Source organism: Antrostomus carolinensis, unplaced genomic scaffold (genome assembly GCF_000700745.2).
Source record: "Antrostomus carolinensis isolate BGI_N321 unplaced genomic scaffold, ASM70074v2 scaffold43088, whole genome shotgun sequence".
NCBI classification, from domain to species: Eukaryota; Metazoa; Chordata; class Aves; order Caprimulgiformes; family Caprimulgidae; genus Antrostomus; species Antrostomus carolinensis.
In genome coordinates, this window is record NW_010335829.1 from 107,600 (window position 1) to 127,297 (window position 19,698).

A 19,698-nucleotide genomic window follows, 5' to 3' on the forward strand; every position below is an offset into this window, starting at 1 on the left:
TTGCTTTTACAAGTACTAAATTCACACCCTTTAAAAAAGAAAACAAGCAAACTAAACCCCACTCCAGATATGACATTTCCCTCTACATTTATTCTTGTCTCACATTGTGGTATCATATACCTTTAGCCCCTGATCTATCTATACATCTAAGAAATAGCCATGGTTTAGAATTGCCGAAGTAGAATGCATTTACCTGGTTATTATGTGGCATACCATAGAGTGCTTCTACTAAATCAGCAGCCCTCTTAAGTATTACTTCCTGTCAATATAAAAACAGATGCATTCCTCTGAGTTCAATAAACTCCTTGTGGGGGAAAACAAATATTAGAATCTTTTATCCTCTTCTATTAGTTGCACCGTGTTTTGTGGGTTTGGGGTTTTTTTTCCTCCCACCAGGTACACCTTAATTGTAACAACTCTCAGCAACCACTGAATGGTGTTAAATCACTAGTTCATCCTATTCACATACACGCTTAATCAAGTCAAAAGGTGAGAATCATTGGTGCTGCAAAATAAAATACATCACTCAATTGTCTCTACCATCTGCACTATAAACCACTCATCAGTTTATTGCAGAATACAATCCTGAGGTCATTTACTAGATTACTGCAATCAATGTCATTCAGAGCATGTTATGAATCCCTTCAATGTGTTTATTTTATTCTTAATTGCATACTGCAGGAATTGTGACCTTACCCAGCAGGCCACGTTCAAAAGATATCCAATCAGTCCTATGTTGTTAGTAATGTAACCTTTGGTTTGTATCCTGATATGATGGGTCAGGGAAGGATCCATGTACATAAAATGATGCATAAGAGGAAAACACATGCAGTGTGAGAGAATGGCCCAGTACTGTGAAGTGTTTCCTGGAAAAATTCCCTGCATGGACAGCAGAATTTAAAACAGTCTGGGATTTAGTTCTCCATTTTGGGTAATTTTTTTTTTTCTCCATTTCTCCATTTGTTCCTATTCACTGAACATTTCTTAGAGTATTTTAAACTTGCATTCAAGTAATAAAAACATTTCTTGTGTTCTTACATTTTACAGTGTGGAAAAATATCAACGATACTGATAGAAATGTAAAACAGCATTGCAGAATTAACCCAGAAGAAATTTTTTTTCTTATTCTTTCAAAGCATCTAGCAGATTCCCAATTGCCTTATCAAAACCAGAAGAGACCGTCCTTTGAGTAATACAATATAATTTTTTTTTAAATTCACAGCTGCTAAGACTTGCTCTACTATACTAACATGATGCTATTTACAAAAATATATTTCTGCAGGTAACTTACAAAAATAGTACCAGTTCTAAGGATTTTACAGTCTTCTACAAAGTTAAACTTTTAAACTTAAAATATTTTACACAATAGCCATATTTTATACCAAAAAGTAACAGTAATGTTCAATTTTCATATACTGTAGACTCTGATCAGAAAATAGAGATATAATTGCGTTCATTTTGCTGTCACCATAACCTCTTCAAAAATCCTTGAACAACTCTTCAAATGACAAGCTTTTAGATGCATATTAGCATTTTTTTTCAATTTTAAATTCTCTATAATATAAGATAAAATAGTTGTCATACTGCAGTAACTACTTATGACATATATAATGTCCTAAATTCAAAAATGAGATGGAGGATTTTTGTACTCCCAGTAAACATTTAGGCTTGCTTTCTGCTGCACATACCCCTCTCTCAGAACACACATTTGAATTATTTTCCAGATACGAAGTGAGATGTAATATATAATTAATGGATTTTTAAATCACTACATTTGAAGCAGAGTCTGAGGAGTTAAGTTGTTACAGCCTTTTTCTGGGTTTTGTTTGTTTGGTTTGTTGTTTTTTGGGTGGGGTTTTTTTTCCTTTTCTTTCTGTTGTGGTTTTTGTTGTTTTGGGGGCTTTTGTGTAGCTTGACCACAACAGTTAGCAGTATAGTCATGGACAGACAGACTACAAACAACACTCAGGTATAATCAATCCTTGTTGGTTTACCAGAATCATCAGAACACTGAGTTGCCCTTTTCGCCTCATATTGAAGATACAAACTAGAGAAGAACAGAGATGTTACTGAAAAATGTTATCTTTTTCAATCCGTGATTTTAGGTGGAAAATTACTGCACAGGTGTTTGACTTTGCAAACTAGGATTTATTTCGCTTCAGTAGAAATTGTTTGCACTATATATTTCACTAATGCAAAATTAAAATGTGATACAGAGACCACAAACTGCTTTGGAATATTGTTAACCTAAGCTGTCATTATGCCAAATGACTAAAAAAAAAAAGAAAGATTAAATAGTCATTTCTGCTTTACTTGACTAATCATTGTTATTTATGCAATGCTGAGGTAAAAACCTTAAAATGCATCTAAAAAGAGATGGAAGATCATGTTAAAAAATGAGGTAATTACATGGAACCTTACAGCCGCTCTACCTAATAGCAAATATATTCCAGTTCTTAAACACTGGAAGTTCTTTGATGCCATATCATATTGCATGTAAATAAAACTAATTGTCATGATGGTTTATTGAAATATGCTTGACAAGTAGCATTCAATTTTCCTAGATAGTCAATGGTTATATTTTTTCAACATTTTCAGAGTCTGTAAATTTGAGTTTCATACTTTCTCTAACGATATTTTCACACAATAAAAGCATTTCTATTTTATAACATTTTCAGATCATACAAAGTAGGTGTTACACAAAAACTCCTGTGTCAAATAATGGGATCTTCTATTCTAGAGCTGACAGTAGTTCTCGTAGACACAAACTAGCTTTAAAAATACACAATAATGCTATTACAGACATGCTCAAGATATTAACTTCTTGTTTTCTGAATGCATCCTAAACCCTTTCCAGCTCTGCTTAAATTACTGTAGAAGCTACTGTTACGACTCCACATACAAAGGAGCCCCAAAGTCCTCTATAAGTTAGAGCAACAGACCTTGCAAGGTGCTTGGATTGCGGTGACCAGAAAATTGTTCTCACCTCCATGTCATTACACTCACAGTGAAGCAGCCCCCGAGCATGTTTGTGTTCGGGATCTAATATATTGCCTTTCAATCAGAGCTGAGAGCCACTGAACACATAGACAGAACATGACGAGCAGGTCAGGAAAGCAATAAAGATTTTACAGAGCTGTCCAAGGTGCTAAATTTACTCAATAATGGGTTTGGCACCATAGTGTTAACCTCTCATTTACTACCAGTTTGAGAGACTAAATTGAAGTAGCTGACTTCATTTACCTTGAAATGTATATTTTATGACATTATGTAAGTAGATTGAAAGGGCACTGCAGTTTTAACAATTTAAAGGCTAGAGCATGGTTAAGATGAAGCTCGAATATTTATTGTATATTGCACTTAAACTATATTGTATATTAAAATGCATTGATTAAATTTGTAAAAGGTATTATAAAAAAGGACAGCTAATATAAAAGATCTATGCCTTTTAAAATCCAATTGATACCGTATGTTACCACTGCAATGGTGATAGATAAACAGATAGATAGGTGGACAGAGCAGCAGACAGACATACCAAAAAGTCGATGAAACTCACATTCTATAAAAAGAAATCTTTACATAAGCTTGAGTCTGTTATTCCAGATATTCTTTTGTTCAGAGAAATTTTTCTTTGCCTTCATCTCAGAAGCCTAGACTTTCATAGCCATAAGTGGGCATCATGTAAGGTCCTTCCAATTGAATTTGCAAATGGAAATATTTCCTGAGAGACACAGAGTTTGACTACAGCTAATATCTAATTTATGGGGGCATTTGTCAAGAAAGAGCCACTCTTCTATTAATGCTAAAAGTCTGACAGCTTTTGGTTTAGAATAAAGGACTTCATAGTATTTAGTTAGAGCTAAAGTGAGGGTGTTCTTGCCTTGCATTTTATTTCAAATGAGCATCATTTTATTTCTGTAAAAATAACAATTGAGCAAATATTGAAAAGAGGAAATACTACTTTAATGATTAAATATGGTGCATCAGAATTCTGCCCTCCATGCAGCTGAACACCCTAGAGTCCATTTTATTCCAAACTGAAGCTGATTTCCTACTGAGGGATTTTTACTTTTTTAATTTTTGAAATAGGAATGTAATTAAATATTTTAAACAAATTTTCCTCCTGAAAATACTAAGAGGTGTTTACACAAGAAAAAGAGGAGGCTGGGTAGTGAAGTTTGCTGCAACTTTGCATATTTCAAAAGTACTGTAGGAAAGATTATATAAATCATACTGGAATTATTGTGCTTTTGAAGAACAAAGACTGAAATTCAGATTCAATCCACTTCTGACAGAATGTACCTTGAACCAACATTACAGCAACTTTGCGTGTTTTGTTTGTGACATACATTCCCTTCAGAAGGAATTCATTAAGATCATGAAACTTGCATTTCAAGTTTTATTATTATGAAAACATTTTGTGTCAAGTTTTATCATGATAAACACATTTTATGCCAGCTTTAAAAAAGATATTTCTCCTGTTGACATCTGCTTACTTTTTATTCAGCAAGTAGTGAAAAAAAAATCCACTTTATGTCCCAAAAGGGCTGTGAGTCTAGTCAGCTAAAGGGTATCTAGAGTTACACAGTTATTTAGCTTAAGTAACTAAATTAGATAATGTTCAAGGTACTTGTTAAATCTAAATGAATTTTGTCAAGAAGTTGACCACAATATGTAATACTTATCAGCCACATATTGTATTATTGAGACCACCAAAGGATTTATGTACTTCTGGAGGGCGTGGGGGGGAAGCTGTTCTAGCATACTCTGAGGCATTTATCTTATGTGTTGTCTAGATATCATATCACCTTCTAATGCTCTTTAGCATTGTAATACAAGAGAGAGCTCATTCATCTTCTGAGAGGGTACTTAGGGATGATGATGTCATTCATACTTCCTTGACTCTTATGTCTGACCTCCTGGCTCTGCCTTCTAACTTTCTACTCTCATGGCTACTTGCAAGAAAAAAAACTCTTCTGCAGAGTCAAAATGCTGAACATGAGACTTCACTTCCCTTCTTCACCTTGGAAAGGTCACATTCTGAAATTTCAAGTCAAAATTACAATAATTTGTGCTCAAACTTTCCCTTTGTTTTTCAATGGGTGAAATTATAAACGTGCTAGTTGAGGATATGTGTTAGAACTAAGTTTTAAACCTATACTTAAAATTTGTGTATGTCTATATTTTAAAAGATGAAGATAAAATTCTGAACACCTTTTTCAAGTGTAAAGGCAAAAACAACATTTTGGTAGAAAACCATTTAGAAGGATGCCACAGATCTAAAATGCCAGCCACCTAGCTTGGTATACAAGAGTTTCAGTCTACCCAGAACCTCCTGTCTCTCCACATCTACACTGGGCACTGCATTATTGTATCATTTTCAGCAATTATAGTTTTATAAAGACTAATAAAAGCCATTCAAAATGTAAAGATTCTCCATTTACTGTAAAACCAAGGGAAATGTGCCAGCCTAATCGGAAGTATAAAATTACAGGGCCATTTCACTAAAAAGATATTTGTACTCACACAAAGATGAAAACTTCTCTAGCAAACAAACAATTGAGTTGTTTCCATATATTACAATTGAATCATACAGAAGAAATAAACACCATCTAGATATTATAAAGACAGGAAAGCAAAATGAGAAAGACAACATACTTCACTTGAGGGGTAAAAAAAAAGCTTCTGCTTACCGCTGCTTATAGGATGGAAGTGCACTGAATTCCTGTCATTGTATTTCAATGGCAATTTCCAGAAAATAAGTCGACAATGAGAGCTAGAGCCTTAGCTTTTCCAAGCCATTGTAGTCTCATCAGCCTCCACCCAAACTGAAAATCACAGCCTAAATCTACAGCACTAAAAACAGTCATGCATGACCTTACCACCTGCTCCACAATAAGCCAACCTTATAAATAAAATATAGAAAGCCTATACGAGGCAGCAGAAAGAACAAACACTGATGTGCAAATGTGAGCAGGCATCTAGCCATAAACATTGAGAATCGATGATTAAAACACTTAACCACAAAGGTGATAAATATATAGCAATAGGGAAAACATATCCTATTGAAACAGTCTCCACTGCAAGTACTGCTGATGAAACAAGGAACAAAATTATGATGATCACCTGTAAGCCTGTCCTTGCAAGGCTCCCATCTTACCCATATTATCCTCCCGTTAATATGATGTATTTCGATACTAAAAAAAGGTATCACCCTTCTTTTTCAGTCCCCACCACTCATGCTGGTGGTCTTCATTTCCATAGATTATAGGCACATAACAATCGCAAAAGAATTAGCATTTGGCACAGATGGGTACTTCACCTAGATACACAGTAGCATAGCATGGAATAAACTAGCATTAATATAGTTGCATTGGAATAACTCTTTAAATAAACTGACATTTGAGTTTGGATGCTCCCATCATATTAGCAACTGAAGCATCTGGCAAGTAATTTGGATGGCTTTGTTGCTAACAGCTCTGGAGTTCTCTGCTGATGTTAGGTCTCTAAGTCAAAGGGAGAAGAGTAGGTATATGAAAGTAGATATGCAGAATTAAAATCACTCTGTCAGTGCTTAAATCGCCTCTTCTAGGGACTTTATCCAACAGAGATTACACGACTCATGTATATGCCCCTCAGATAGCTGTAGAACTTTGATTCTCCTAAGTATGTTTACAGTAAGTTTTGGCCCAGACCCCTAAGTTTACCAGAAAAATACATTTATAGTTACCTGCAGGAACCCTTCAGAGTTGTCAAATTTTAACTTATGAGGCCAATCAACCCTCCATGCACAAAGTGCAGGGCTGGTAGATATTATTACATTGTACTCTTATATCCGTTCACATCCTACAACACATCAGCTGGTAGCTGGTAGATGTCAGTCATATTTGGGACTCACTAACACTGTCGTTAAAAAATAGACTCTATAGTAATTCTCTGGCATCTTCTACAGCATTTCCAAGAGATTATCTTGCAAGCTCACACTGTGAGGATCTACAGATCGCCTCAGTTTGAAATATAGTGAGATCATGAAAGGAAACAATCTTTCATATAAAGACCAGTTCTGCACATACTTTTCCTTAGTTATGCAACCCCATCTTTCATAGTATGATCAGTTTGTCAGATCCAGTGAATCATTAGAAGACAAAATAAATGAGAAACAAACCAGATCATGAATGAAGATCACATAAACTCAATTCAATGGCTAACAAAAAATTCTTCAACTTCCTTTACAGAAATTTCTCCATCTTACCAGTTTACCAGTGGCTCATACTATTCCCATCTATCTAGACAACAAAAAGATTATTCCTGATTTATCCATGAACATATGAACAAACAAATGATAACATTAGATTCTTTTCTTCTGTCTAACCTCAAAGGTTTGCCACAATGACCTAAAAGCACATTTTTCACTCTCAGTTTTCCTCATATATCACAGCTACCTTCAGTCCCTGGGCAAAATATACAAAAAGACATGTACAAAGCAATCTCCATAGGTACCTCAGGCATTTCTTTTTGAAAATTTACCCCAAACTATTTGTACCAGGACCTACAGTACTTTCAAGTGGATGTTCATTATTGAGATTAATGAGCTTTTAGGTTTGGGGGTTTTTCTTTGGTTTTGCATATGTAACATTTTCTGATAGTTATCTTTATCGTATTAACATTCCTATTTCTTGAAAAACAGCTGCAGGTGAGAGTTGCAAGGAAAAAAAAAAAGAGTTATTACTCAAAGTCTTCTCCTGACTATTTTATACCCATATATTTTTGGAAAGTTGTCAAAGTCCCCCTTATGGAAGAATAAGAATGTTTTGAATTATTGGAAGGGTCTGGACTTAAGTAAACTTAAAAGAATTTGGAAAAATGAACAGAGACGTTAAATTCTGAGACCATCATTCAAAGATATTGCACAGGCTGTTTTAGAAGCTTTATTCTGCAGATTATATTATTGTGCCCATTAGAAAAATTCCCTGGAATACCAGGGATTACAAAAAGATTAAATGTGGCTTGTAATTTTGTGTGTGGCACAATGTAGATATCCAATTATGTATTTGTAAGAGTAAAAAACATTTGACTTGGCAAATGGGCTGATATCTATCATCTGTATACACAAAGACTTTCCAAACACAGGTCAAGTTGTATCACTTTTAAATTGTTCTCCTATTAGGTCAAATCTAGAATATATTGGGTAGCATAATTGACTTGATTGCATTTAAATCTAGAGAGATATATAATTATGTTTGGTATTGCAAGGCAAGAATGTCTGCTGAGTTAAATCAGCAGAGCTATTTAGCAATTGAAGTGTAAATTGGTACATATGTGTTTTGTCCATTTAATTTTCAGAATTAGTCTTTATTAATGCACTTGCCCATATAAACATCTAAGTATGCCAAACTAGGTATTTTCTGTAAAAAAACCTGTTCACCTATATGCAATTAAAGACCCACTCACATTTTCATTTAATGAAGGGAGAAAAATCCAACAAACTGAACCAAAACAAACAAACAAAAAAATCCCACAAACCAGCATCTCATTAAGATCTGTGAAGCTGTCACTTTTCTGGATTGTATGCGTCACGTAGGAAGTGTTAGTAGTTAGAAATTGAGAGTCTGGGTTACTTTTAATAGCACGAGGAAAACTGGAAAATAAGATGCATTGAAATTCTGACCTACAATGATATTCCACTATGTTCTGTGGAGATTAAGTACATAAAAATGTTGAAATAGAGACTGGAATAACGTTGGTAGGTTTTAGTATTACAGTTAAAACACTGCTCAGTCATAACCCCTACAAATGACTACTTTCACTTACATTTTATCATCGGTATAATTAAAAGAAGTCTCTTGAAAGGGGCATTCTCATTACAACGAAGGACCACTCCAGACCCAATTGAAATGAAAAGAGAAACCATAGATTAGGTGTAGATACCAAATGGTAATTTCTAGGGAAGCATAAAATGCCAAATGTGTAACAATTATATTTTATAACTATGTGTTCAAAGGGACTTACAGTATTTTATCATACAAAGAGGTTTTGGCTCAGAAAGACTACTTCAATGAAGTGCCTCCTAGCATATATTCCAAAAAATTTTCAACTTTTTTATCAGAAACAAAAGATATTTTGTTCCTGATACTATTATTTTTAATTTTCAGCCTTAAAAATTCAGCTGAAATTATCCAAAGTATAAATGTTGAATAACTATGTATTTAAGAAAATAAATTTATCCAACATTTTACAGAGATAACAGTATCTTTCTGTGTACACTGCCACCATGGAAAAGCAGGTACACCATTTTGCACAATCTAGGGCTCCTTCTTCCACAGTGAGTGAAAAGATTACCATTGTCACTACACCAGGATATTTTGTGGAATTGCTTCAAAACTCACTACTGATTTTTCAAAATTCATCAATATTTCAGTAACTTTTTTGATCATCAAAACCTCCTAGCTCTCATGCTAGTTTAAAGTTGAAAAAAATGAAAGAAAATTCAGATTATCAAAATATTATTATTATTTATTTGCTACTTATTAAAAATACTTTTACACACATTTGATTTGTCAGAAATGGGAATAATTAAGCATCTCTATTCTGTAAAAAGTTAGGACTTCAAGAGACAAGATGCTATTTCCAGATGAAGTTATGAACATAGCATTATTAGTAAAGAGACTTAGCTCATCCTAAAGAACAAAATTAACAGAGACAAATTCCAAACTTTCTGTATCTTAGACCTCCCATAATATATGCACAAAAATGTGTTACATATATGTGGCACTGTTTTAAAAAATGCTTCTATAGTTTTTTTCATTCTTCTCTCAGCAAGCATATAATTTGTCATCTATAATCACAAATATATTCCAAACCATTCTTTAAAATAAATCCAAAATGCGTATCTTGTTTATACAAGTAGCATGAGATTGTATGCTCTTGTACTTAGAGGACATTTCAGTCCAGTTGAGTTATATCAACATAAGTTACATGATTGACTTTTACAACAGAAAGAAAAGGTTGTACTCAAACAACTGTTATTGCTTCAATGGAAAAAAAAAATCAATGAAAGCAAAATGAACAAGAGATTTTGTCTGAGTTGCAGTTAATACTACTGAAGAGCTATGGATATTAAAAGGTCAACAAATAAATTAGTCCAAGTGTTATGAAATGAATGATTTGGCTTATAATTATATTGAGTGCAAATTGTTCACTGCCTATTAGACCAGGTAATTTTTAACCATGGGGCCTCAATTACTGTTCCATAAGCAATAATATAGTTGTGAGAGCCACTGGTTCGATCGAGTGACCTATGAGACACACCAGGACAGCTGACTTTGCTATGATGGATCACTGAGCCTGATCTCCAAACGGTGCCAAACCTTCCCTTCCCGTGAGGAGATCTCATAAAAGAAACATTAGTGCTTGATTCATTTTACCAAAATGTTTGAGTTTTCAAGTGTCAGCAGTTGAGTATAGATTGTGAGGCTCTGTATTTCTTAGAAGAATTACGACAACAGGCATCCTATTGCTTCCAGCACACTCTGCTAAATGGCATCATGATGGTTAGGAGGATGCTTTTTCTGCTACTCAATTGGACTATGTTGTGAGAAATACATGGCAATCATATTTTACATCACTACGTAAACCACTGCATAACACCCAAAACTAGGCTAGAAATGGAGACGGTAGGTGAGATTATAGACATTACTTCACACTTCTGCAATGCCCTGCATTCAAAGATCTCAAAGCACCACTTTAATGGGAACAAATTAAACTTCACAACATACTTTCTAAGAAAATAGTCTCTCTCCCCCATCTTCATCAGAGACTGAAGTCACAATGGTCTATGGTTACAACCAAGGCAAGTTTTGTAGAGTGAGGTAATACTTTTTATTAGACTCACTGATACAGGCAAGAAAAGGTACAATCAGCATGCAGGAAGCAAGACTTGTGCACCTAAAAGCTCGTCTGTTTTTTTTCCGGTTACACCAGTTAGTCTAATATTTAAAGCTATTACCACTCCCTACAAATCCTGATAGCCTTAAAAAGGGAAAGAAATTAATCTGATACTGCTTTCATGCTATGAAGTACCATACATGGCACTTCATGAGGAGGAAAGGCATCAGCTGCCTTTCCCCATTGCTCCTAAGGGCACAGTGTTCCTTGTGAGCCAGGGCTTGAAATACGACAATAAAGGTCTTGCCACACTTCCCACAGTACTGGACCTGAAAGGACTGTAGTTGCTCAGTAACTATGTATATCTGCTCTCTGCTCATATATAAAATAAGTTGAAGATGTAAATGCAAATCCTGAATTATCAAATAATCTATGCAGAAGAAACCACAATAATAAAAGCCTAATTAGAATAGATTGTACCACATACAACCAAATCCTGTTTATATTGTCAATCTGCTATATTTTTGATAAATTGCTACATTCAGTCCATTGGGAGGGTGATTTTCCATTTCATCTCTCCATTGAGCAAAAAAGTACCACGTGACTAGAGTCTGAATTTCAATTTCACCAGCATACAGTTGAACCGAATATTATTTGGCACAATACAGTGTACAACTGAGCCACTAAATGGCTGATTTACTAAATTATTATTAGATGAGCTCTTGCTGTTCCAAGTGAAAGTGCAGCCACTGTCTCTCTTCATGGTGTGTTCAAATTGTTCTGTGTTTAAATATTCAGCATGAGGCTAATGTGAACTGATGAAGTGAGACTACAAACATTCACTTTCAATACAGACAGAGAGACAGAGATGCAACATATCATGTGGCCTGTGGAGGGGAAAATGATTTATATTTAAGGATGCTACTGCCTACTTCCATTACTATAAGATATTCTTAATTAGCTTTGTGTTTGAACCAGGAGTTTGGAAACATAGCTAAAAAACAGCTCCAGCACTGAACTAGCAATGTGCCTATGGAGGCTTCAGAATGCCAGTGAAGTTGTAGTTGAGCCTGGATCTCTGTCAGTAAAGTGCACGAGCTGCCACCAGTGTTTCCTACTTTACTACCTTTAGTATTTGAGTTGCAACTTAAGAGCATCACCTGCAATTCCACCCTAGTTGTCAGAAATCCTAGGAAATGTAGAGGACTGACCATGTTGTGTAATTCTTGACTTTTTGGCGTGGGAGGAGATGGAAAAAAAGAATTTTTTTATTTTTTTATTTTTTTTTTCCAAAAGGTTAAAAAAAAAGAAACAATTTCTTTACTGCCACCTGCTGGAGTTGACAATAACCCTTTGTCACACTAAAAGAACGAGCATCTTTGCTTAGAGGACAGTTACAGCAAGCATTTAAAATACTGTGATCCCAGACACTTACAGTAGATTAGAATTTTTTATTGGTGCTGTGTTGCCATAACAACATAAAGACAGCAGATGACTTAAGCTAAGCTTGCAAAGCAAAAGGCTGCTCATCTGGCAGTTAAAATGAATACAGTTCACTTCACAAGTTCCCCATATGGACCCTTAGTGTATGGTAATGAGGATACCATATGGTGGGAGAAAATGCACAGAGAACAATTGTGCTCTACAGGCTGAGTGAAGTGAGCAGGAAGTTATGAGGAAACGTGGGAGAGATTTGTGCGTGTGCTCTCTAACTCAAGGGTTTCTTTCAGAGGGGGGGTTCTCTCTCTTCTTAATCTTCTTCTTAATATATACATGCACAGAAATGACAGTGAAACATATTGTACATTTTGCAACATCATTCATCATCAACTGTCAGCTGTGTTTGTAAATCAGCTTGGTAAGATCTTATAAATTTGTAATTCTTAAAAGGTAAAAGTGTTAAGTTTTTAGACAAAGTGCAGGAAAATTTAAGCACTTCTGACAAGTAGAAACATTAGTGGTAATCATTTTAAAAATGCTTGCATCTTTCTGCCTGCATGTTTAGCTGTAAATAATGCCGCAATGAATAAAAGCTTTAAAAAGGGGAGGGGAGGATGAAATGGAATAAATATTTTTTATTTTATTTCCAAAAGGATAAAAAATAATAGCTGATCAGAAACATATGCATGCAAGATTCTGCTGTAAATGTACATATGCTATACAGTACGCTGTACTAACTAGATCCTAAACCTGGTAAGACAGCTTGCTAAAGGCTGCAAAGTCAATTTTGTACTACACATGCTTCATAAAAGATGAATATAAATGCATTAGTTAGACACGGTGAGCTAAATTAGAAGGTCAGGCAGGGCTGGAAGGGCTGAAATATCACACAACCAATGACTGTAATTACTCTTTTTTTAAGTCTATTAAGTGGTGTTGTTCTATCAAGGCTCAGGGGTATAGGACATGAAGTACAAGATAAAGTAATGTGTATTTATTACTCCCACGGGATCAATTTACTAGATATTTTCAGCTCCATGGAGCAAAATACACAAATGCAGCCTTTGTTACTTTCTTCAAACTGTGTTTTTTTCCTTCAAAAGCTCTGCTCCTCAAAGGGACCGTGTTTACCTGTTTGGTATCTTTCTGCCAACCTCAGTTAATTGTTGCATTTAAAAACAATAGCAATAAGGATACAAGAATAGAGAAATGCAGGGATCCCTCTTACAGGATGTTCAAACAAGTGGTTCACGTTGCTCAGATGGAACGCGTAGACTAGAAAATCCAATCCCAGGCATGATTTTTACCCCAAGGCAAAGCAGAAATCAGGAATGGAGAATGGTGCAGAGCTCCTTGTCATCGTGTTAACCCTGATCTATTAAAAGTTTTGTCATAGATTCTAAATTACACCATCTGCTCTAATCATTTGCTGAGTAAATGCTGACCCACTTATAAAGAAAACTCACTGAAATGTGTATGCACGCTGTTGACCTTCAGAAAGGAAAGGGCTCCTTGCCAGCCATTTGTACGTGGCTCTGCCCTTCAGCAATCAGTATTGCTCTGTCTCTTAGCTCTCTCTCATTTCAGACTCTCTGCATATTCCAAGACATACCTCTGACGTGCATCACCCCAAAAGGGTGATACTTTCATAGTAGCCTCAGGTATCTTGGTCGTCTTCTCAATAGCTTTGAAACTCTCTCCCTGATCATTTTCAATAGGAAAAGTTGAAAACCAAACCCAAAAATCCCAAATAAACCCCTCAGCCAACTAAGTGCCTAGAGTGTTAGGAAATGAAAAAACCTCAACTGTTAAGGGTTCAATATCAACCTTAACTCTGGTCGCACATTCCTATAAATTTTGAAGTACAGTGTAAAAGCCGTCAAGCACATCACATGCCCTCCTTGCTGTACAGATGATCTCACAACAGCTCCTCTTCACATGCTGCCCCTTCCTGCCCATAATTAGTATAAAAGTTTTCTAACAACCCTCTTGTTACACTGAGTGGAAAAAAAAAAAAACAAAACAAATATATGTTTTCTTGACTGAAAATTACTAACTTTGGTTAAAATACAGTATCTTGAGTTAGCAGATGGAAATTCATTCTGGAATTTCCATTGAGTTGTGCTGAGGCAGAAAAGCTGAGTTGCCTTGTCTTCATTGTTAATTTTAACCTCCACTAGCAAGCCTGGGCCAACCCACCCTCATTTAGAGACAACCTTTATTTGCAATATAAACAATACCCATGTCACAATGGATAAAGGGCAGATTTGTGAGATTTCATACGGCAAAAGACAGCTGCTTTTGCCAGCCACTGGTTCCTAATAACCACCTGTCTTCTATTACTGTCCTACACAAGGAGGAGGGATATGTCTTGGAGGGTTCTACTGACTGACCAGAGAAAAGGAGATGAAGGGAAGGTGGAGCCTGGTAATATGTGCTCTCTGCTCAGCATGGAGGCCCCTGTGTGCTAGAGAGAGAGAGAGGCTCCACTTTAATCTAGAGAAACCAGAAGTAAAGGTCCCTTTCAGGAGGGATAAGGGGTCTCCTAGAGAGAGCATTTAAGCAATAAACTGGAAGGGAGAAGATGTCTGATCACAGAGGGGGTCAATGCAATGACTTGCTTCTCAAACACAGAGTGAACAATCTTGGGCTTAATTTAAATACAAGTGATGAGTTGTAAGAGTGGTGAAAATGCCAAATAAATTCTAGGAAATTGCATATAAAGGGGAATTGTTGTTATTAAATCATTTAGGATGGATGTGTTTCAAATCTAGCTCACAGTTGAAACTATTTTACAGCTATAACTGTGGGGTTTTAACAAAACTGCAGAATTGCAACATATCTACCAGGGATTTATTTTAAGGATTGTAGAGTAGTTACATGAATGAACCTCAGTAGAATCAACATGTTGTTGTGATCTGAACTCTTTAGTGATTTCTACTGCAGTTATGTATGCAAGAACCAACAACACGTGTGTATTTGTGTGCACATATGCAAACATATGTGACAGGGAAATTGCACACACATGTGTGGGCTTAATCCCCAGCTCCACAGGCAGGCTTTCTACAGACTGCTTCTACAGGACAATGATACAATTTCCTAACATTAGCATCATGGTATTTCTTTTCACTTCTCCCCAGAGATCTCTTGTTTCCTCTGATCTGCCTCCCGTCTGTATTAGAAAGGAAAGACTATACTGCCCAGCACACTCCTGGTACTTGATCTCACTCCAAAATTTGGGTGCTAATCCCACCACCTCTGTACTGCCTGTCTCTCCTCTTGGTGTGGGGGTGTGTGTGTGGGTGTGTGGGTATGTGTGTGTGTGTGTGTGTATGTACAGACATGCATATCTGCTAGTGACAAACCTACACTGGCTACTTTCCCTGACCCTGTACAAGAACTTTACAGGACTCTGGCCCTCAGCTGACTCCATAGCACAGCTACCATCATCAGTTCTCACTCTTTTTTCTCCAGAAATTGTACACTGCATTTCTACTTTAAACATATCTCTATATCAACTGTCAGTTTAGCAGTCCAAAAACCCTTGTTCCCAGGTTCTCCTGTTCTCCTCACTATGGGAGGGCATTCTCCAGTGGAATTTGTCTACTGAAGCACTGGGAGACAGAAAAATATTTTCAAAATCTGGCTTTTTTTCTTTGCCTACTTCCAGTAGATAGCTGGAACACTTCAAAAAATTAAACCCAAGCATGAACAATGAACACTGCTGAAAATACTGGTTCTAAACTAGTAGAGATCAGATTTCTTAAATAGCCTCAATGGTTTTAGAAATGCTTGTTGACACAGATATGGCTGTTAACTCCTCAGCTCTGGAGGGCAGAACATGCTAACACTCATTTGATGGCCTCAACAATTCTCACTGACTGCAGGGATAAGTGACACAGTAGAATTCTCTTGTTGTTCCACGGGAAGGACTGCATGCCCTTATGAACACAAACATTATAACTATTTCTGTTTCTTGAAAGATCTCTAATGCATCAGTAATATTTCAATGGAATAATGGCTACAAACACTAGCAGCAATTACAGAAATGAGTTTTGCTTTGTTTTGTTTATTTAATGCATAAATACAAATTTTTTAATGAACAGAAAGTGACGATGCGCTGGCAGGACAACAGGGAAAATGGAGGCAAGGATATTAAAAGCTTTGAGCACAGCTCTCCTCTCTGATGTCTCACACTCTGTCTCTCTCATACATTTGCCCTCTCTGCCCATGGTTCCACTGTGGAAGCCATATGGCTTCCAACTCTCTTCTAAGTAGCCACTGAGAATTGTCTGTAGTGGAATACTGCCAAAGCCCTTCCTGGTTTAATGACATGGGGAAGAGCGCTGTGCAGTGCTCACCCAGCACAGAGACTCACTGCGTCCTTGATTATGATCCTGGAGCCAGCAAGCGATGCTGGGAATTGAACCATCAGTGCCTCAAATACAGAAGTCGACATGTGCCAACCCCTGCTGCATTCAGCTTCTGTGCGTGGCATATTAATGAGTCTTGAACTTGAGGTCCAACCTTCAAGTTCGCACAGAAGGAATTACCCAAAGACAAAAAAAAAAAAGGTTCTCTTCATCCTGTTTCCCTCTAAACTTGCATAGTGACACTAGTTTCTTCACTGAGTTTGTTCAGTTCTTAAGCAGTAACTTTTTTTTTAGGCCATCACATCATACTTTTGCGTACATAAATACAATTTCCCTTGATTTAAAGATTTGAAAAACTAGCTTGAAAACATAATCAGAGCAAACACGTTAAGTCAGGAGGTTATATGAAGGCACAGATGACTCAGTACTAACCCCCTGTAAATATCTGCTAAATGTTGGAATCAGGATATGGAGCTAGATGGAACTTTATTCGGCCTGTTTTTATGTCCCATGACATTAGATAGTAGGAACATGTGCTTATCAATGTGGTAAGTCTCAGTCTAAATGGGAAAAAGGAGGGTGCTCAGCCTGATGGCTGCATTCCCATACCAGCACAAAAGAGCATTGCTAAGTACCCCCTCAGTGCCACGGATGTCAGAAAGGGAGTCCAACACCTGCAGAAGTTGGTGATGCACTATAACCCCGAGCCACATAACCCAGTCTGGAATTGCTTAGTCTGATTTTAGTTTAATTTCCTCATTTACGAGAAAGCCACAGTCATCTATGAGACAGCTGGAACACTGGGTTCAGGGAAATTTTGCAGCATTTCTTTTGGCCTTGCAAATGTCTGGTGCATAATGAAAGCTGGTCTCTTATTTTCTTAGAAATAATTTTTCTCCACATGTGTATTTGGCAGCAAAGGAATGATACAAATGAGAGAGCCCCTACAGAAGGATGCTCTCTTTCTTTGGAAAGGGTTGTACCTCTGAAGGGAAATTTGACAACCTATGAAAGCTGTGTCCTGCTGCAAATCTGTCCAAAAGTCAGAGAAAGGGACAGCTTGTAGAAGGTGAACAGAGCCAATGTAAAATGTAACTCTCCGGGACAGCATGTTTCTCTAGTGGTAAGAGGGAAGGACAACACATCATCGACCCCAAAACCACAGTCTACTGCCTTCCTAAGCAAAGATAAAAGACTTAACAAGCTTGTAAAAAAACCCCACATACTGAAATTCATTTCTGTCAAGAAATAAAACAAAGTAAGTTGTGGTGTTCTTGAATTCTTCTCACCTTTGAAACACTTTAGAAATTTAACTAATCAAAGCACATAACAATCCCTGATGAAAATCTACTTACAGCTGAGGAAGTTAAGGAAGAAAGGTCACAAGATTTACTCAGTCACAAAGGCTATATTGGATGTGCATTATTTGAGGGATCTGGCCTAAGGCATCAAAGCCCAATTTGTCTCTGGGCTGCAAATTTACAAAAAGTGAAATGTGGTGTTCTTCAAATATACCCACCTAGCCTATTTGACTGGCCAACTCATTCACTAACAGCCATGATGCTAGAGTAGATACAACACATGGTGGCTGGTCACGTACAGTGACTCCAGCCCATGCACGTTATTCCTGTGGCAGAGCAACGCTTTTTCAAATACCCCATCTCTTTCTCCAGTACATCACAAAACTCACCACAAATTCTTTCCAGAGAAAGTACTGTAGGGCAAAGTAGCAAGAACAGATGTAAATACAGACCCAGACAGCACTTTCACAGTCCAGGACAGAAGTACACAAAGCCAATGTGAACTATTCTGTTTCTTCCTCGGTTTTTACTTGACAGAAATCAACAAAAAAAAAAAAAAATCTCCCACTAGTTTTGATGGGAATGAACATCAAATCACTTCACTATGTATTGCTCTAATTATTTCAACAATCCTGATAGAAAGCAGTTTACAGTAATTATTATCTTAAATCAATACATGGTGCAACAGCAGTAGACACACATTTCCTGAAGATCAAAATAACTTGATTTTATCAATGGTGAAGTTTTCAAAATTATAATGGCAAGTACTACTGTGATAACAAAACCAAGAAGTGTCATTCTTCTATGAATAACCTGCTCAGTTTCGAAAATACCAACCAAAAATTTGCTCATAAGTATTTCAGAACACAGAGGAAGATTTGCTTTTCAGAAAGGCGGGAGCTGTTTGAGCTAGCTGTGAATCAGAAAGTCACAGAAGTCTCATAAGCCTACAATGAAAATTCCTGATTGGGCTTCATTGGTCATGTCTCTGCTTCAGCTTATCTGGCTTGGATACCAAACCAAGACCATTATATTTACAGAGTCTTGCACTTTCAGACAAAAACATGCAGTAACCAGCTTTGCCATATTTAATAAAACAATAAACTTCGGCTGACCTTTGGCAAGCGTTCAGGGTCACCAGGGTGCCGGGGGATAACCTTCTGTAACCTTTGGAAACCATAGTCAATGGTGGGTTCGTTCAGAGCTGAAACAACAACAAATATCATGATGTGACAAACGCATAGCAAGCAAGCTCTGTTGCACTGTAACAATTGGCAATGCATTGCAAGACCCAGGAAGGATCACAGCAAAATCCCCTTTTACTGAAATCAGCACTGTCTATGAAGTCTTAGTTCAAACACTGTTTGAGGTTGGTTCTGAGGCTTTGGTTCAAACAGCAATGCAAACCTTCCCACTCGAGTTCCTAAAACAAGGTTGCTGGAAAATTTGAGGATGTTGCAAACATCTTCCAAATAGGAAGCAACTATTTTCTCTGAAAGCCATGATGAAATTTATTTGATAAATACTTCATACCCCATGTTTCATGTTGGGTTTTTTTTCCTGCTTTTGTATTATGAGGAAAGTCCTTTGTGATTGAAAGACAAAAGAAGTAACTATTAGGGAGCCTCTTGTTCCAGATTCTATTACACATTTAATATGCTCCATGTGCAATGATCACATATAATTTTGTTGTGAACTAC

General features: G+C 36.7%; 1 protein-coding gene across 1 annotated transcript in view; it reads right to left on the reverse strand.

Annotated features, from left to right (window-relative positions):
* Window positions 1-19,224, reverse strand: part of LOC104530160 (transcription factor COE1) — a 31,094-nt gene extending 11,870 nt beyond the window's left edge. The window contains exons 1-2 of the mRNA XM_010174663.1: window positions 19,114-19,224; window positions 194-259 (exon numbers count right to left, since the gene is read on the reverse strand). Of these exons, the coding sequence (XP_010172965.1) occupies window positions 194-259; window positions 19,114-19,224 (177 nt within the window). The remainder of the gene's footprint in view (window positions 1-193; window positions 260-19,113) is intronic.
* Window positions 19,225-19,698: the final 474 nt, after the last annotated feature.